Genomic DNA, 21472 nt, shown 5'->3' on the forward strand with positions numbered 1-21472 from the left:
ACAGAGTGATAACATCACATAATAATAGATACATTTAGGAAGATATAATTGGAGAAGGCAATGAAATCGAGTGAAAAAATACAAATATACACATTTGGATCATTTTCATAGATAATTTGCTCTTTAAGAAGGCATTTTCTCAAATATCTGCAAGGTAGCTTTGTGCACAGGCTAAGAGTGTAGGATCACAACACATAACAATATTCCCTCAACTGTCGTCTAATGTTGCTAAGAACAGAACACATGACCACCAAAGAATCAACTGCAAACTTTGTTGAGAAGATAAAAGAATAAAAACAAAGCTCATAATCATACCAAACTCCAAGCGAGCACTAAATTCTTCTTATAAATGGAACTGGAATTGAAACAAATGTGTGTTGCAGTTAAACAGACAACAACAGATCCACCAAAATATGAGCTAAGTAAAAGTTTGTTTTTTAAATTAATGAGTGATAGTTTGGTTCCTATAAAAAGAAAAAGAACAGGGATGTATTTAAGGCCTTTTCTCCCAATTAACTCAAATATATTTTACAAAAACAATGGCCACGCCCCAGCTATTTTCGTAGTCGCCGGTGGACCAGTCTCTTCATTCTTATATGACATGACAGAGTGCGCACTGCGCCTAGCCTCCTCTCCTCGCGCTCTCTATGCTAACCTTCGCATCTCACCTACTCGATTCTTTCCTCTCCGCCGATCTCTTCCGTTGACCTCTCCGTCCGTTGCTGGAAAATCACTTTTTTCCTCCCACCCGAATCGGAGAAACTCAGTGTTGAGAACAAATTCCTCGATATCTCAGTTCAGAACAAAAGCATCAATGGCTGAGACAGTGACGGGGAAAAGTAGAGGGGAAGTGAAAGTGTTCGATTCTGAAGAAGAGCTTGCTGTGTCTCTGGCGAAGTACACTGCCGATTTATCGGAGAAATATTGCAAAGAGAGAGACGCTTTTACTGTGGTTGTTTCTGGTGGTTCACTTATCAAGTCTCTCAGGTAATGATTGATTAATTCTCCTCGTCTTCTTTTTGAGTATTTTGGATTGCTAAATATTTGTTGCAGGAAATTGGTGGAGCCACCATATATTGATTCAATAGACTGGTCCAAATGGCATGTTTTCTGGGTGGATGAGAGAGTGGTTCCAAAGGATCATCCTGACAGCAATTATTTGCTTGTTTATGATACTTTTCTATCCAAGGTATATTTTTACAGCCCTTCCTACATTATATTGATTTTTATCTATTGCTGCCACAGTGTGTAGTTTCTTCATTAGCCTTTTACCCATTGCATTTCAACTTTCCTCTGTTTATTTGTTGTTTTCCCCAACTGTTGTGCCGGTCAAAATGTGGGACGCAGTAGGTTTATTGCACTACTGATTTGTTCTCATCGGTTCAAATTTAATCAGGTAAGTTTCTGTTTTTCTAATTACGAGCTATGCTAATGGTCTCAATCTCCTTAACAAATAAGTTTAGGAGGAAATGTGAACAGAGATTAAGTGCACTTTATCCAAGTATTGATGGAGAATGCACCTGTATAGTTATGCATACTGTAAACAGATAATTTTCTGCAGTGTCTTAGCTTAAGAAACTAAGATAGATAAGCCGGTTAATGTATCATTTTGGACTAAAATGATATGTGAGACATTGTAGAAGATAACAATGCAAAAATAAAGATGGTCGTCCCGCTATCTCCTTCTATTTACTTGGGGCAGGGGGTGGAGGTGTAGGTGTAGGCTGTTCCTCACATAGATTTGAGAATTTCACAACTTCTATAGGGATTTGCAGAGAAACATATGCTTTGCAATGGACTAAAATGATTGGAGACACCCTCAGTAGTAATTATATTATAGAAGTTGGAGAAGGAAAAATCAATTATCATACGAGGCAAAATGAGTGCTCACGAAAAACTTAAGGTTATGGGAAGTGGAACCTACCACTAAGGTGTAGGGGTGAACCATTTGATAGACTTAAAGACCTTGAGCCCTGCAATCGATACTCCTATTCACCCCCTTGTGATAAGGCCATTTGGCTTTAGCTTCTTATAGCTTGACCTTATTTTCTGGCACTGTCGATTAATCATGTGCAAATCTATTGTGCATAATTAACCATTTATCAGTTTTAGTTTTTCCATTTTGAAGAGGGAGGTAAAATAACCCCATCTTCTGTTCCAAAAAAAAAGCTAATCCCCTCTCTTTTTATTTGATAGAAAAGCAACGCTAGTTAGCTAGATCAAGTTATATGCTTCTGGGCAGCCCGATTCGCAAGCATCCCACGTTCACGCAGGGTCCGAAAAAGGGCAGCACCCCAAGGGGTGTGATGGAGACTGTCTACCCTAATGCAAGTATTAATGGTTGTCTGCATGGCTCAAACCCATGACCTATAGGTCACAGGGAGACAACTTTACCATTACTCCAAGGCCCCTTCTATGGTCACTAAAGCTATAAAGCATCCTTGCAAATAAGTGCAGTAAGGCCTCACTTGGAAGTGGACTTTAGACTTTCTGTGTAGAGGGGCGAGGGCAGGAATTGACTCTTCATAATGTACCAAAAAGACAAGCAACTAATATACATGACTATATCTATCATGAAACCAACTGTGCTGATATGATGTGTGTGTCAATTAAGTTTTAGATAACATCTTCAGAGATAGGTGATGACATTACAACAACAACAACAACCTAGTGAAATTCCACAACGTGGGGTCTGAGGAGGGTAAAGTATACGCAGATCTTACTCCTACCAAGGTAGGACGGCTGTTTTCGAGAGACCCTTGGCTCAATAGAAGCATAAAAAGAGGTCAGATAAAGCAAATAAAGCAAAGCAAATAACGAAAGCGTAATAGAAGAGTAATCAAAGTACAGAGAGTAGTAGATAGTAACAGAAATCAGCGCACAAGAAATTATAGTGCGCTAATGCGCCTACTAATAAGGAAGAATAACGAAACTTTGTACTAGCCTTCTACCTTAATATGGGTCCTCCACACCCTCCTATCTAGGGTCATGTCCTCGGTAAGCTGTAACTGCGCCATGTCCTGTCTAATCACCTCTCCCCAATATTTCTTTGGTCTATCCCTACCTCTTCTGAAATCATCCATGGCCAATCTCTCACACCTCCGCACTAGGGCATCTGTGTCTCTCCTCTTCATATGCCCAAACCATCTCAGTCGCACTTTCCGCATCTTGTCTTCCACCGAGGCCACTCCTACCTTCTCCTGGATATAGCCTCATTTCTAATCCTGTTGCTCCTGGTATGCCCACACATCCATCTCAACATTCTCATATCGGCAACTTTCATCTTTTGAACGTGAGAGACCTTAAGTGGCAAACACTCCGCCCCATATAACATAGCCGGTCTAACCACCACTTTGTAGGACTTGCCCTTAAGTTGTGGTGGCACCTTCTTGTCACATAGCACACCGGAAGCGAGCCTCCATTTCATCCACCCTGTCCCAATACGATGTGTGACATCATTGTCAATCTCCCCGCTGCCTTGCATGATAGAGCCAAGGTACTTGACACTACTTTTCTTTTGGATGGCCTGGTCACCAAGCCTAACTTCCGCGCCAACCTCCTGAGGTTTGTATAGTATCAGCAAAATACTGCATACATCTACAATTGTGAAGATTGCTTAATGAGAATGATTTGGAGATTTTTGTAGCTAGAGGAGTTTAGTTGGGGTTAAGGTTTAAGACGATCAACTGAAAATTATTTCAATATAGTTTAAGCGCAATTGCCAATTTTGCTTGTTGGAAATTTAATGAGCAAGATTTCCCAACTCAATACCATGTAGAGCTGCTGATAAGATTAGTTGGACACATGAACTCAAGTTGACTTTGCTTAATTGCAGCTAAGTATGAGATAAGCGAGTTTGAATTGCACCTTCAATCTTGACCTACTCGCCTTATTGAACGCCCTTTGTGAACACTATCGTGATAAATGGGCTTGCCGTGACATCTTATTGGCCGTCTGACCAGCTCTAAAGCAGAGTATCTTATATGAAGATGGTTGCGAACTGAACTACATAAATTCTTATCAGAAAAGACTTCTGGTGATGCATGGCTGCCAAGGGCATCCTTTTGGATTTCATAACTCATAGTACTTGCTTCAAATTTGAATTGCCTTATGTTGTTTGATCTTATTATGAATGGTGATAGTTGTTACGTCATCAGTGTTCTCATTTCAAATCTTTAGCGCTGTCTAACAAACTTCTAACCTCGCCTTTACTTTTCTTGGGCAGATACCTATTCCTGCTGGTCATGTGTATGCCATAAATGATGCATTATCAGCAGAGGCTGCGGCTGATGATTATGAGACTTGTCTAAGGCACTTAGTTAAGAGCAAGACTGTAGACATCTCTAATGAGAGTGGATTGCCAAAATTTGATGTAATGCTATTGGGTATGGGTCCAGATGGACATGTTGCTTCCTTGTTTCCCGGGCATCCTCTTGTCCATGAGAAAGAGAAGTGGGTCACCTTCATCAAGGACTCTCCAAAACCTCCGTCGGATAGGATTACATTTACATTTCCTGTGATAAATGCATCTGCAAATATCGCACTTGTAGTAGCAGGTGCTGGGAAGGCAGATGTAGTGTATAAATCGCTAGGTGATAATAAGAGTTCTGATTTGCTGCCTGTGCAGATGGTTTCACCCGAAGGAGAATTGGTTTGGTTTTTAGACAAGGCTGCAGCTTCGAAGCTGTAAGGATTAAGATATGTGGGTCGTGAATTAGTGCTTCACTGCTGTGTGTATTTTGTAATTCTAACACATTCTCGAGAAGGGTTGTTTTTCCCAGTATTGTCTGTAAAATGTTGAATGATCCTTGACTATCAGGAAGTTGGTAATAAAACTGCAGTGTATGCTGTTATTATATTTTATCTATGAGTTAGGCAAGTGAACAGATTGTTTGTATCAGTAACAGGGTGTGATATGCCAAGTGCAAAGCGAAGCTTATTTTATCATAAAGTTTAGCAGGTGCTGCCCTTCTTTGTCAAATGAAGGGGGCTTGAAAGCAATAACACAAGACTTACTTCTTCAAGTGATAGCTATTCATAGATTGTTACTTCTGTAAATTACTATTGTTCAATTTACATACGTCCAATACTTTGACAGTGCCAGTCATCCAGTTTGCATTAATTCAAGTCAGCCTTTCAGGTAGAAAATATCAATACTTTCTAGCCACTCTATTGTTATGTAAGTAAACATCTCAATGACTATCTTGTCATCTAATACTGCAATACAATCATACTATTTATAAATCATTAAGAGTTCTATAAACTTCTTCTCGCTTTAGGCCCTTGGATCACAGTTTTGACTCTACGCAAGTTGAATAGCTTTGAAAACTGTCCTTGATCACTTCTTAAACACTAGCTTTCTTACTCGTTCGACGAGCCTTTATTATTCTTTTTGGGACCAAGACCTCTCTACATGTAGTTTGTATGTTTCTAAAATTGCACTCAAGAATTATCACACACTAGCGAACGAGCCTTTATTATTCTTTTTGGGACCAAGACCTCTCTCTGTGTAGTTTGTAGGTGGTTTCTAAAATTGCACCCAGGAAGTATCACTGGAACATAGCTGAACATGGCAACTCAAAATGGAAGCAAACAGTGGTGAAATAGAAGCACGACGAGAATGAAAGAGGAACACAAAAAAAGCTTGAGAAGTCTGTCAGACAGCCATGAGACCATCTCAAACCATCAAGGTTCAAGAACGATCATCTACTGCTCCACAGCTCAAGGAACCATGGAAGGCTGTTAATCACGCTCTGGTCACATGGCCATGCTTCATCAACCAGACTTGGTTTCCTGTCTCCTTAGGAATCAAGGATACAGTGGTACGAGCCTATAGAACAGATCCTGTTCAAGTAAGGTCGTGACATGTAGTTGTAGTTTTTCACTATAAAAACAACAGACAGATGGGTTGCGGCACCGATGTGGGACGACTCATACCGCAAACTAGTTATATTTTCCTCTCTAGCAAAGTGATAAAAATTTAGTAACGAAAACAGAGATCTACTCTGGGATTTTGATTTATGTTTAAAGGAAAAGAAAAAAGGTATTTGATGAAGGACGGAGCATAAATTTCACGAGAACAAAAAAAAATCTGCCTCCCTGACATTTTTCCATTGAATTCCCAACTTCCCCTACAGCATGTACCTTGAACCAAAACGATCTTAGCTCAAGTGGTGATTTCTATGATATCTCAACTAGTGACAGAGAAAGCCTAGTTTCCTTCTCCGGTAGTCTACTGCACCGAAGTTCCTTTTTAGGGGCAAAGAAAGGGGGCGTTGGCGAGTTTTGACGAATTATTTTCCTCTTTAGTTTTTCAAGACAAACGTTTCCCCTTGAAATTTGAATATTTTTTAGGAGCAGAAGAATGTTCAAAATGTAAAAGAAATTAATAAACGAATAAAGTCGGAGGGGATTTTAACATTTATTTCATATAAAATCGTGTAATTTTCTGTTTAAAAAATTGGGTAAATTTTCTCAATTCTACTCCATCCTACTTGTGGGAAAGGAATGAAGACAATTTAAAGAAAACCTAATAAGAATCTTAATTCTATCTCAATAAATATATAGTACAAAGTATCTTGACATTCTCACTGCTACGAAAAATGGAGTTGTGATATCTTAGCTTAAATAATTGAGTAATAATTAGGGGTGGACGTTCTAACCATTCAATGAAAAAGTTCACTTTGAATTCTCAATTTTAAATTTAAGAGATAGCAATCCAAATTCAAACAATAAAGTTTGGATTAGCTCTACTTCTTAAAATATCATTTCAAACTAATCGATTTGGTTATTTCAAATTTTTAATTGAACCTATAAATTGAAATTCTTCTTCTTATAAAAATGAATTTTCAATAGTGAATAATATTGAGAAATTATTTTCATCGGTGATCCTAGCTATTTCGCTTATGATTCTGTTTGTAAAATTCTTACGATTTATTCACCATTCAATTAAATTTTTAGTTCTAGCAGTCCGTTTGAATTTTGTGGGCAATTGTATAAAATTCTGTCATGGTCCCTTCAACTAAATTGCAACATGAATTGGTCCGGAAAAAAATTAATTATAACTATAGTTGAATGTTACAATAATAATTCATGTAAAAGTTCAGTTATAAACAAATTCAAAATTAACAATTAGAAAATTCACTTAATTTTAATATGAACTTGACCGAAATCTACTGAATTTGAATTATGTAACAAAAATTAGTTTAGATGATATATGTCTCCAATAGTATAGTAATTCAAGCAAATTCAATGATTTCAACTGATTTTGATTGTGAAATACACTGAATTTGAATGTGAAATGTTCAAAATCTGAAATCTTCAAATTTTGTTCGATGTGAAGTATTTGTATTGGATTCAAATCTTCCAATTTTGCTATCAAGCTCCATGTTTGTTTTGTGTAGAGAATGGCTTGTGTCGCATTTTTTGGTTAAAAGTTATTTTCGTTTAAATATTGTTCATTAAATTTATCTGAATTATTCCTTTTTTTTTGAGTTTCATACCTAAATTATTGAGAGTATGAGTTTCATACCTAAACTATCAGGTCCCGTTTGGTTGCTGGTTAGAGTTATGCAGGTATTAGTAATACATGTATTAGTTATGCAGGTATTAGTAATACATATATTAGTTATGCAGGTATTAGTAATGTAGAATTTATTTATGCAGAATTTAGTTATGCAGGGTTTAATATATTTCTTGCAGTTTTAAAAGCTAAAAAACTAAGGCAGAATTATTAGAAACTACGACAAGTTAGTATAAAACGAAAATAAATTTCCTTACTTGAGAAGCGAAGGGCAAGTTCATAGAAATTAAATATCAATAAAGTCGCACCAATATAAAACCTGATGTCGTTTAGCTTAAGAGTATTCGCCGTGCAAGGAAGCCATTGTTAACCAAAAAAGCATTCAAGTTTTCATAAATCGAAGCTCGTAGAAGTAGCGATGTCGATGGAGAATGAACCAACAAAGCTTCGTTTACCTTATCTTCAACGCGCCGATGAGTTGTAGAAACACGAACCTCTCATTGCTTACTATTGTAACTTTTATTCCTCCTAAACCTTATTTTCCTTTCATCGTGTTCAATTTGGCTGAATGTTTTCTAAAAAGATGTGGACTATATTTGATTGACAGTGAAGAGTAAAATTGTCCATTTGTATTTTTATATTGGTATTAGTTATTTATGTAAACTTATTTCATCTTCTACCCCTCATAAAATAATACATAGATTGACTCATAATTTATACAAGTATTAATTATGTGATTTTCTAATTTTCTAACCAAATATAGTATTATGTGTTGAATTTTATACCTGGCATAAAATTTTTACCAAACAAGGTAAAACTTATGCAACATTTTATACATGAATAACCCAACCCTTATCCAATAACCAAACGGCCCCTCACTTATTAATTTGAGAAACACATTTCTCTTTTTTTATTTCACTATCATCATGGTGTATGTACTACACTATCTCTTTCATTTAAAAAAAAAATTGTCATAGCACACTCCACATGAACAAAACATTCCACTTTAACAAAAATTAAATAAATTATTAGAATTAGTTTAAAATAAAGATTAAAATATTACTACCTCCCGTCCAAAAAAAAATAAAAATAAAATGTAAAATATTTTTATCACTTCACTCCACCACTTTCTCTCACCATAACACCCCCCCTCCCAATTTTTTAATTTTATTTTTATTTATTATAATTCTTTTTTATAAAATAAATTCTTACTTCATCCCCCTCCCCCCTTCAAATAATAATTTAAATATTTTTTAAAAAAAAAATATTCTACCCCGACTCACCTAACCTTCCGCTTTCAAATTTTTTTCTCGTTTTGTGTTAGATATATACATATGATTTTTGGAAAGTATTTTTTACTTGCAGCAAGACTTTTCTTAAAATAAAATTTTATTTTTGTTATATTCGATACACAAGTAGGAAAAAATATTTTCCTAAAAAATATATGTACATGTGTAACAGAAAATGATAAAAATATATTTAAATATAATATAAATTAAGAGTGGAGGGTTAGATGGGGTGGGTATAATTTTATTTTTTTAAAAAAATAAAAATACTAACATTTTTCAAGAAGGATGGAAAAGGGAGTGAAGTATGAATTTTTTTAAAAAATATTTTATAAAAGAACTATAAAAAAATTTAAAATAAAAAGAAGGGGATTATGGGGGGAGGGGAGGTGGTGGAGTGAGTGAGCAAAATTTTAAATTTTAATTTTTTTAAAAATAATATCTTTTCTAAAAAGTAATTTTTTTTATAAAAAAATAATTTCTTTTTTGGGGGATAGAAATACTTTAGTCTTTAACTTTAACTAATATTAATAGTTTATTTAATTTTGTCAAGGTGAAATATTTTATCCATGTGAAATGTCATGTGGCAAGATTTTTTAAAAAAATAGAGAGAGTGTATTACAAATACCTTTGAGGTGTGTTTGTCAAACTAATAAGTGATAATTTAGGTATGAAGCTCACACTTTCAATAGATTAGGTACAAAACTCAAAAAAATAGATAGTTTAAATGTATTTTTGACACTTATCTCACTTAAAATCTCTACTTCCGTAGAAATTTGGTTACCAAAAACAAAAGTTATATATTAACATTAAAACATCATATTATTCCTAATTTAGTCAATACGAGCTACGGAGCAAGGTTGAGTAAATTTTGTAAATAACGTTATTTGTGTTCAAATTGTGAAAAATAGCGAGATTTGCTCAATTATGAAACATAGCAAATTACATGGTATCCGCACGTAGAAAATATGCCTATAGCGAAATATATTGCATTCATCTACTGAACAAGTGTATTTGCGTGTATATAATATCTCTTCCTAATTTTATCCGTACAGATAATAAGCATATCCGTGCTCCGTGCATATCTACGGTAAAATCTCAAACTATCGTTGTATGCTGTAAATTGTAATATAACTATCACTGTTTTGAATAATTAGATGAACTTGGTTTAGTCACGTTATTTATGGCAGTCACCATACGAGCCGCAGCTTCTTCAAGGCCTTTTTTTTTAAAAAAAAAAAACAAAAAAAAACACAAAGACGAGTCCAAGGACTCAATTGATAAAAAGTATAAACTACAGAAACCTAATACAATTTGGGAGTTTATTACATTCTATCCTGAAGGTTTTTCTAATTAAAAAAATCTCAAATGTTTCATTGCTCTCGGATATATCTCTTGGTTGTTTGATACATTGCAAATGATATATTACTTAATGGGAGGAATATATTCAAGAGGCAGTAGAGATATATCCGATAAGGAATTTTTGTAATTTTTTAATAATAGATGTAAGAATTTTTGGATTATGGATCGCTCATGTAAACCGATCCGATCCAATCTTATCCGACCCTGAAAGGATAAAGCTGATTTTGAAATAAAAAATGGAACAGTTATATTATAATTGTTAACCTTATCCTTTTAGGATAAGCCTGAACAGTTGTTGTTGAACTCCAACTCTTTTTTCGGAGAGGGAACAGTTAATTATCTGTTCAACTACTCCTTATTTTAAGGGGACATGATGTTTTCTTTTGGGGGAAGTCAGTAACTTGAAAAAGTAAAGTTACGTGAAAAGAAAAACAAAAAAGAGAGAAAAAGGAGAAAAGCCAAGAAAAAAAAATTTACCTAAATTTTTTATATGTGTCAACACACGCGAAATAGGGAGATATTTAGTTTGTGGATTTCAAACTTGATTTCCTAGTGAAATCAAAGTAGATATGTGGCAAAATCACTTGGTGGCAATAACAACAATTTGTTGCGTATAACAGATACACAATCCGATTGTTCTTGCTCCATTTTTTCCTTCAATAGAAAATTTTAAAGATTATGATATGTTAGTTGTGTATTTATGTAGTTTTTCATTTCTGCTATATTAGAAAAACCTTAGTTTCAACCTGTGTGCTTCTTGTCATTTTAAAATAGTTAAAGGGTAAAGTAGTCATTAAATACTACATCACATATGGCATAAAATGGATGTACAAGCTAAGATGAGATTAGTTATGATAAAATAAGTTAAGTTGAGATCAGTTATGATGGGATAAGTTATTCTGAGATTATTTCTTATAGAATGTTTGGATTGTTGTATTTAAAATAATATGCATTGCATAAATTTTAAGAATATGATGTTTGTTTACAAAAATATCCTTCACTTTATTTAGTTTTTTATATTTTATTTGTAAGTTTTAGTTATTCACTATTCATTCTTAAAAGAAAACTTCCATCTTCTTTGCCTTAAATATTTTTATGTATGCATTTTCATGATGTTCGTATGTATTTAAAAATAAAATTTTCTTCTTATTTAATTTAAAAATAAAATTTCCATTTTAAATTTGTTAAAGTAAAAAAAAAATTATGAGAAATCAAAAATAAATAAACATAAGAATTAGTCAAGTAAATTTATAAATAAAATTTATATTATATAGTGTAATTTTTTAATAGCAAAAAAATATGAAGAATTATCCTACCTTATATCAGCTTCATGTCAATTAATTTCAAGATAAGAGTATAGTGGATATCACACCTTTCTCTGTCTACATCTTTCATGGCCTTCTCTATATGCTCTAATTTTACCTGCTAAATAATTTCCCAATTGCAGTGCATCACTATTATTTCAATCGATAAAAGCAAAAAAGAGGACAAAAAGAAGAAGAAAAAAGGAAGAAAGAATAAGGAAGTAATCGGAATCATGTCTTCCCCTAGCAAACACAGACAGATGGACTTGATGAAACTGTAAATTGAAACTCAAATTTACTCAAATTTTAGTTTTTTTTTCTTGAGGGGTTGTTTTAGTTTTATTTATGTTTAAGTGGGTATTCATTTTCTTGGAAAAATTTAGGATGATGAGTGATGAAACTGTGAATTGGAACTCAAATTTTTGATTTTTATGTTGATGGGTTGTTTTAGTTTTGTTTGTATCTAAGTGGATATTGATTTCCTTGGAAAAATTTAGGATGATGAGTGACTACAAAGTGGAGATGATCAATGATGGAATGCAAGAATTTTTGTGGAATTTCATGAACCCAAAGAGAGTAAAAATCTTTTTCTTATACCCATTTCTGATTTTTTTTTTTGCTTATTGTTGTGATTTTGTGTGTACTTTATTAATATATATGTGATGGGTTTTGTTTTCTTGTTTCTAGCTTTGATCCTTTCTTGGTCAGCTGTGTTTAGTTTATATGTTCCTGATTTAGCTGTAAAGATAGGGACTTTCACTTAAAAGAAGATCAATTTTGCACCCAAAGAGTTGCTTTTGTATGAATAGTTTGGTTCATGTAGAAGAGCACTGTCAATTCATCAACTATGCTTCAATTCCAGTTGAGCTCAGCTATATGAATCCGTTATATTTGTTCCAGTCTATTCATATCATTTCATTCATGTTGTAGAGAACTGATCACATTAATGTGTGTTCACTTGCGAAGTAGTGTTTTGGACAACATCTGAAAAAAACATTTGGGAGCTGTTCTTGCTGCTACTCAAGTTAGATTATGTTCAGATTGCAAAATAAGAACCCTGTTCTTGGTATGAATCTTTGTAATAGCTTCAGCCTTCATGTATTTCATAGTTTACTAGCCTATACTTATAATATGCAAGAGTTGATTTTTTCTGAATTAGGATGTAGTGATAGCTTCTTGCTTTTTGAGATTTATTTTTGGAAGTTTGATCACAAAATGACTATCTTTGATTGTTTCTAACAATCTTGTTTCTTGATGGTTACAATAGGTCCTTACCTGGGAGGTATGTGGAAAGTGAGGGTAGAGCTCCCAGATGGCTATCCTTAAAAGTCACCATCCATTGGTTTGGTTAACAAGATTTACCATCCGAATGTCAATGAGATGTGAGTGGTGATGCAACTATCTTGCTTATTTATTTCATATTTTGGCATGGAATTTGACACCTATGAAAGACTTCTCTAAAACTACATTTTCATGTTCTTCGAATTCCAGGTTAGGTTCAGTCTGCTTAGATGTTATCAATCAAACCTGCAGCCCCATGTTTGGTAGTTTGGCGTTCTTCAGTTTCCCATGCTTTTGAGTTTCTTCTACTCCTTGCTTGAGTGATACTTCTGGGTTCAACAGTTTATGCTTATCTTTTCCATTTTTGCAGATCTTGTAAATGTTTTTGAAGTGTTCCTTCCCCAACTTCTTTTATATCCTAACCCATCAGATCCCCTGAATGGAGAGGCTGCAGCTCTCATGATGCGTGATCATACTACTTATGATCAAAGGGTGAAAGGTAAAAACCTCCAAATTGTTAATTATCGTTAATTTTTCTAGAATTAATTTTTTGTTTCTACATGAGTTTAGATACATAAGTTGGTTTTACTTTGTATCTGGGCTTAACTCTTAATTCAGGTAAGTTTATTCATATTCAATCTCGCTTATTACACTCATTTGCTGGCAATTTCTTTTAGAATTTTTCGAACCGCCTCCTCAATAATAATCTAACATGTACAAGGAAAGAGGTAAGATTGATGAAATGCAATTATTGGTTCACCAGATTGTGTTTCCATCTCTACTTTTATGAAACATGACAACATTGCACCCATATATCTTTTATCCAATTTTGCCCCTTTTTATGATTTGATTATCGGTACTAAAATAATCTGCTAATATGCACCCGAATTATTTGATACTATTACGTACAGATTGTTCATTTGGAGTGAGTTATCTTAATATGATTTTGGTGATTGTAGGAAAAAGTTTTATTCGATGTTATTGATAATTTGGGACTAACAGAATCTTATGGGGATGTTTTAAAACAGGTACATTATATACCATGGCTGAAATTGTGGAATTTGTGAATGAATCCGGAGAGTTTGAAGGTGAATATACAGCATATATGGTTGATGCTGGATCAACAATAATTGTATCAACTCTAGGAGTGTCACCTGTAGCTACATTTGTAGAATTATCAGCAGGGATCAGAGAAGGTCGATGGACGAAAATAAGGGTTTTATTTCCTGTTGTCTTTGTTCTTCACACCTTTGATTGCTAGTGTGTCACCATGGGCTATTGGTCCATCTTTGGTTATGGTTGAGGTGTTGATGATGAAAGTTGTTAAGGATATTGATTGGAACAATATTAAGCATGCAGTGCCTGCATTTGTGACTATGGTGCTAATGCCTTTGACATACTCAATTGCCAATGGTATTATTGGTGGAATTGGGGTGTATGTCGCTCTAAGTTTGTATGACAACATGGTGTGTTGGGTGAAGAGGTTGATGAGAATGAAAAAAATGATGGTGAAAGGAGCAAAATCAGGTGTCAGCCACTGCAGATCAGAGTATTGAAATAGTTCAATCACTGAAGACTAATTAGAAGTTATGATTTCTAAGGCCATTAGCTAACCTTATTCCACTTTGAACCTAAACCCGTTTTTCCTCTTCTTCTGCAGGTACTAACACTGAAAAGTAACCAGAATGCATCACTAGGTAAATAGTATAGGATATAAATATCCAATATTAAATAATGTAGCCACAAACAATTGCCAACCATAGATATAATATAATATCTGTGTGTGTATGTGCGTGTGTATTACTTATGTGTGTGCGTACGAGCGCATTGACGTTGCAAAAATGATTCAGTGTTGGGCCTGTGCTTGCACGGGCTATCTCTGCCTAGTAATAAAAAAATAAAAAATAAAAAGGTCTTACATCTTCAGCTTGTTCCCAAATAGGCCCAAGTCTGAAGTCCAAAAATTAAAGAAACAAAAAATATCAAGATCTAAAATAAGACAAAAGCCTAATATATCAGATTAGGAAATGTAAAAAGACAAGTGGAAGAATCTGGAAAAGCATATTTGGGGTGTGTTCGATCGGTACTATGGAAAATATTTTTTAGGAAAGTAAGGTTTCCTACTATTTTTTCTGTTAAGGTATGCAAGTAAAAATATTATCTTAAAAATATTTGTATATAATTTAAACTAATAATATGAGAGGTAGGGGTGAGGATAAAATGAGGTGTATTGTAGACGAAAGGAAGACATGATTCCAACTAAATTATATAGTTGAGTCGAGTCGATCAGATTCGTTCTATCTATAGATAAGTGAGATCGAGTACTTATGACCTCGTGGATATCAGAAAATACAACAAGGAGATTGCAAATAGTTGAGTTGGAGCAAATCAGTTAGTTAATTAAACTATTGTTAGTCAGTTAAGCTTAAAAGATGACCTGGTTGTTAGATTAAGCAGGTTAGTTAGAAGTTTGTTACAATTCTGTTAGAAGATCTTTTCCATTGTGTACTTAGATTAGATCGTGAATGTAGATATAAGGTGAACCAACTCAATAGCAGATTAAATTTCTTCAGTGTAATGTTTCAGAACACTTTCTTTGTACAAATTTCTCCGAGAGCATGAGATGGAGATTTAAGCATTTTCAATGATTCATCCTTGAATGGATGTTCAATGTTCAGTTTAACAGCAGATGGAGAGTGATTTGAACTGCCGATATTTCTAAAAATACTTCAATTTTCAAGACCAACTATTTCTAATAATTTTTTTTTGTCCATTCTATTTCTGGTGCGTCCCATTTGCACAAGTAGACCAAAGTACAAGATATATAATACGCAAGACAAAGTGGTTCTTATAGATAGGATATGTCTCTCTATACGTATTCTTATTTTATTTAGTAGCTACACTCGCAGTTGTTGGGATCTCTAAAATAAAGAGTTGAAATAATTTTAAAAAAATTGCATACCTTGTCGTTAAAGCAATTGCTGCTTGTCCCCAAAAATATATACTACTATACATATACAATTCTTAATGTGATTCAATAAGATCTTTTCTTATCCTTTTTATGTCTTTCTTGGTGCCTGGACCAAGCACCTCAATTGTAAAGTTTCTTATCGAACTTATTTCTGTCTGTTTCATATTATTTGGCCTCATGTTGATTTGACACTCTATACAAAATTATTATAATTGTCAGAATAACAATGACGGAAAATTTTGTATTTTGATTAATCATTTTTACTCATTGCAAGACTTGTTCATTGATCTTGTCCACATATATAATGCATGTATACTAAAAGAGAGATCCAAGTTTGCACATTGGTTGAATCTACTTTTCAATCATATAATTAATGTAACTTCAACTTGCACAATTGTCACGTAGTACTCCACTTTCCCGTGATGAAATGTTGTTCTCTAAGGAAAATTCCTCAACTTGGTTAGAGTTCATTAATGTTTATTAAGAAAGTGAGTGTTGTAAATAAACTATATACTATAAAAAAATAAACTGAACGGCTTTGGTTCTTTATAGTTTGTTGAGATTGTAAATATAAATAAATTACGGCTTCATGCTACAATTCCAATTCCCTAAATATGCTCTCTTTTTTTCCCCACAATTGATCAAGATTCAAGTGGAGGTAGACAAAAGTGGAGGTAGAGTAGATCATACAGACTCAACAGAATTTAATAACTTTACTCAAAATTTTATTTTATCTAACTTAAACTCCATTAAATTAAAAAAAATCCATTCAAAATTTAAAATATTTTCAAAAATAAATCTTTACATTTTTTTGTGGGCCGGGGGAGGCTGTGAGGGTGGGGGTAGGGGGCTAGTAGAGGTAAAGGTGGAGTAAAAAAATGAATTTTTTTTAAAAAAAAATTCTCTGTGTTTGGAGAGAGGGGGACTGGTGGGGTAGGAGGCTCTTAGGGGGTCGGGTTAGGGAGTGGGGTAAAAAAATAAAATTTTCAACATTTAAAATATTTTTCAAAAATAAATTCTTAATTTTTTATGGATTGGGAGGCGGGGATGAGGGTGGGGGAGGATAGAGGAGGGGTAAAAAAATGAAAATTTTAAATTTTGAAATATTTTCAAAAAAGTAAAGTTTTTAAAAAAAAAAATAGGTAAGGTGGTCGGGGTAGGGATGGATAAAAAAAATGAAATTTTGAAAATGTGAAATATTTTTCAAAAATAATAATTTTTTTTGGTGGGAGGGGGGTCGTGGTAGGTGTAGGGTAAGAAGAAGACATTGTAATTTGAGGTTGGAGGGGAATTTTGAAAAATATTTTCGTTAGTTTTTTAAAGAAAGTCATTTTCCTCAAATTTAAGAAAAATAAATTAATTTAAAAAATATTTTCCGAAATATTTAAACCAACCAAATATGAGGAAATTGAAAAACATTTTCTCCTCATACCAAACACACTCTTATAAATCTAAACTTTCTAATTCTAAATTCGCATTTGAAAACACACTGTTATAAATCTAATTTTTCTTGTTCGAAATTCGGCTTTTGAAACTCAGGCAAGAAAAAGAAGAGTAGTCCGAGAAATCTAGAAAGTAAAAGGATAAAAATCCCCCCCCCCCCCCCCCCCCCGTAATTGTGCTTTTGTTGAAATTTTTATGTATAATAGTGCTTAATAATTGGGTATATACATATATGGACCAAACATCATTATTGGATGTGTTTGGCCATGATAATTTTACTTTCTCTAGATACTTTTAAAATTTTAATTTTTAAATACAACTTAAAATTTTATTTCTTAATCATATTATTAAAAAAATAATTATTATCATGAAGTTTTGAATTTATGCTTTGACATGTTTAAACATATACAAATTTATTCCTCGTGGACCAATGAATAAAATAAGTCAAAACATCTTCTCCTATCAAATCATTGCTTTGAGTACTTCGTTTTTTAGAGTTTGCAAAATGTAAAATGATCTATATGAATACATGAACAGCGTGGTTACATTCACTATTTGAAAATATAATCGTAATTTGTTTACTCTACATTAAATATTATTTTACATAACTATCTAGAAATTTTGAAAGGGACATTTTTTCTATTTGTAAAGAGGAAACCATTGATCTTTAACTCAATGATGGATTCAGAATTTTCATTAAAAGAGTTTGAAAAAAATATAGTACATAAGATTTGAACAAAAAATTCTAATAGTGAATTTTGAACTCGTAAGTCCTAAACTACTGAGACAAACTCTAGTCATATATTTAGAGGACTCAAAATCAATATATATATATATATATAAATTGTAATTTCTTGTCGAGAGGATTTGGGTGAACACCCTCTCCCCTACCCTACTATTATATAACTTTTATTTCAAGAAAATAAATATTATTTTGAATGAACTAAAAAGAAAAAATCATGGAGTTCAAGGAGGACATTTTATATTTTAATATACAACAATAACAACAATTCAGTGAAATCCCACAACGTAGTTCTGGAGAGGGTAAAGTGTACACAGACCTTACTCCTACCAAAGTAGGACGACTGTTTCCGAGAGACCCTCGGCTCAATAGAAGCATAAAAAGAGGTCAGATAAGGCTAAGAAGTTCAAAGCGATATGGGAAAACAAATAATTAAAACGACACAGATAAAATACAGTAATCAAAGTACAGAAAGTAATAGATAGATAATAACAAAAGTTAGAGCACAACAAATTATAGTGCGCTAATGCGCCTACTAATACATGTCTAGAAAAGATAAGTTCTGTTTTTTTATCCCTATTTCTATTTTTTTACTCTTTTGATAGCTTAAACCTGCAATCTTAAAATTGAAAATGAAAAATGCTTATGATTTGAATGATTCTCTCTTATCGTAAAAAAAGAAAAAAAGAAAGAAAGAAGCTGCTCACTTTGTTTGTATTACTTCATTCTTTTTCATTTGCTTCTCACTAGTTATTATTATGCTAGAAATTTTTATGGAGATTCGATATTTACATAAATTAATGACATATATAAAAATATTCGATAAATAATGTAAACATGAAATGTAAGTAAGCTTCTTTGTTACTCCTAATTAATATCCTATCCAATTTTTGGTCCTCTTTAATTAATTTGGTTTACACTTTAAATGATTTTTTGTGTTTTTTTCATAAGATGTCTGGAGTCTATATTGAAGCTTTAATTAAATTTGAATTATACATTACAGGACCATGATGACGCCTCCAACATTTTTTTTATATCCAAAATTTAAATTTAAAATTTTTGTGTTGGTAAGAATATGCAGCGGATTATTTTGACTCACAATTGCATTCTTTTTCATTGTCCAAATCGAGATGAATCTAAACAATGGCTTTTTCATTTTCTTATTTTTTATTTTTTATTTTTTGTGGCCTTTTGCTTTTGATGAGATATGATGGTGTTCCCCTTTGCTTTTTTATTTTTGGTACCATTCCTAACTTTATTGAGACCCAATTCTTGAAATCAACGCCTATTCCTCCAAAGAAAAGAAAATTTGGGTCTTTGATTCAATTTTGTCGTTAAATTATACACTTCTCGATCAACAACAAAAAAAGCAAAAAAAAAAATATACACACGTTTCAATATCTTTTTAAAGATAAAACAAGTTTCTTTTCTGTTTTTTTTTTCAAAAAAAAAAGAAAGAAAAAAAGAAAGCAAGCTTTACTAAAAAAAAAAAAAGAAATATGCTAAAATTAAAACAATTAATTATTTAAATCCAAAAATATGTTTAAACAAATCATGATGGATGAGTAATCAACCGACGAGTGTCTTTGGCATTTTAATGTGTTTTATTCATTTCCAACTGACTCTCTTATATATAATTAATTAATACTATCAACTAATCAGTTATCAAGATTCCAAAAATATGATCTTGGTGACGTACGTAGCTTAATTAATTTGTCAAAAAAAAATACAAATAATTGCAATATAAGAAGTGAAATATGCTACCAATTTTAAAATTGTCCGTTTTTGTTTCTTTCTTTCTACTACTAACAAATAATGATTAACTGTAGTATTAAAAATTTATAAATGTTCGCATTTGTTGAATCATCCAGCTATGATCATAGCTACAGGAATCATTTTGATGATGATAATTAATTTAAATTCTATATATGGTGGATCAGTGACTTACAAATATTGCAATAATGTAATAAATAGAGGCCTTTTGATTTGTTCAATACTTTAATTCTCCTAAGTACTTTTTTTTATATAAAAAAATATTAAATGCTTTTGACTTTTGAAGAAGTTCGGCCAAATAAACTATAAGATTGGTGGATGGAGCAATAGTTTTTGGCTTCGTGTCCCTTATCTACAAATTAGTTAGACTTTGAAGCAAATACTAGTAATTGATACTAACTAGTACTACAAAATGGACATTATCCTCTTTTGGCTTTCAATTTTTTGACCTATAATGTATACGTGTTGCACCACAAAATTGCTTTACTACAAAACCTATTTATGCACGTCTGCAAATCCTAAAACCCATAATGCATAAATTGGTCAATTAATTAATTATTTTCCGGGTTTTGATTCACTAATTCGCATTGGATCCTGACTAATTTGAATCGTGTATTACAGAATTGAAAGCTTGCAATTCTTGATGATCAGTAACAAAAAGTTTCAACCCAAAATTGAATATGGTGCAATAAAACTTGCATTGTCTGGTGAAAAATAAAAAGTTAAGTTCTGATGAACATTGATATTTATGAACCATTACTACTAATATCAGTATCATATAATAAGACGTTCTTTTGTTTTCTTTTTTATTTCCCACCCCGTAGTTTGTTTTCCCTCTTGAGATTTGATTAACTGGATTAAAACGATTTTACACTTAAAATTGAGGATATCAAATTAAAAATAAAAAAATATATATTTATTATTCCACTGATGACAAAATATTTTACATTTCCCAGAGTCACCAATTAAGCCTGATTTTTTTTCTCCCTTTGATGCACTTTTTTTCTTTTTTTGCCTCACTCAATTAACTTTTTTTCTTTAAATACACAGAAGACAGAGATATATGAATGACAGTGATACTGATTTCTAATATTTTACTTTTTACTGTCAAAATTAATAATTCAAATGATGATCATTTCATATGCTTTAGTCTTGTTTTTTTTTATATGAAATGTAAGGATCCACGTATATAGGAAAACCAGAACAATTCTACTAGAGGAGAGAAATAGAGAGAAGATGGTAACAAAACTAGATCGTGAAAAAACAACAATTTCCTGGTCAATATACAATACAAACAGAATATGTAGCAACTATGCACTTTAAAAAATAATTTAAATAAATCTTAATAAAGGTGTGTCAAGTTAAATATGAACAACAAGACATATAAAAATGGACGAAGAGAGTATATTTAAGATAGTATATACTGAGCAAGGGCGTAATCAATGAATAGCAACTAACAGCTACTCAGTGGCGGAACCAGGAATTTTATGAAGGGGGTTCAAAAAAATTAAACACGCTAATTAGAAAAAAAATGTGCTTACTCGGATTCAAATCCGCGAGCTAAGATAAGCTAAGGTGAAATATTGAACCCCGTTTGCCACTAAGCTAGTCCTTTGGCTTATGCTTAGGGGGGTCAATGTTAAATATATACACATAAATTAAAAAATTTATCTTATATATACAGTGTATTTTTTTAACGAAGGGGGTTTGGATGAACCCCTGAACTGGCTATGGGTCCGCCCCTGCAATTACTATATGAATTCACCACCAAAGGATGTAGTGCAATGA

The 21472-nt window shown here is 32.7% G+C and overlaps 1 protein-coding gene, 1 non-coding gene and 1 pseudogene across 2 annotated transcripts; 2 read left to right on the forward strand and 1 right to left on the reverse strand.

Annotated features, from left to right (window-relative positions):
- The first annotated feature begins 336 nt into the window (after positions 1 to 336).
- LOC129895359 (probable 6-phosphogluconolactonase 4, chloroplastic) lies at positions 337 to 4856 on the forward strand. The gene is made up of 3 exons (XM_055971071.1): positions 337 to 987; positions 1054 to 1189; positions 4226 to 4856. The coding sequence occupies exons 1-3, from the start codon at positions 350 to 352 to the stop codon at positions 4688 to 4690; spliced, it is 1239 nt and encodes a 412-aa protein (XP_055827046.1). The 5' UTR covers positions 337 to 349; the 3' UTR covers positions 4691 to 4856.
- A 794-nt stretch (positions 4857 to 5650) lies between these two features.
- Positions 5651 to 5862, reverse strand: LOC129898105 (small nucleolar RNA U3). Its single transcript, XR_008769021.1, has one exon. It is a non-coding gene; the product is annotated as a small nucleolar RNA U3 (small nucleolar RNA).
- A 5629-nt stretch (positions 5863 to 11491) lies between these two features.
- On the forward strand, positions 11492 to 14360 carry LOC129896770 (ubiquitin-conjugating enzyme E2 5-like; annotated as a pseudogene).
- The last annotated feature ends 7112 nt before the right edge of the window (positions 14361 to 21472 follow it).

This window comes from Solanum dulcamara, chromosome 7 (assembly GCF_947179165.1).
Source record: "Solanum dulcamara chromosome 7, daSolDulc1.2, whole genome shotgun sequence".
Classification (NCBI taxonomy): domain Eukaryota; kingdom Viridiplantae; phylum Streptophyta; class Magnoliopsida; order Solanales; family Solanaceae; genus Solanum; species Solanum dulcamara.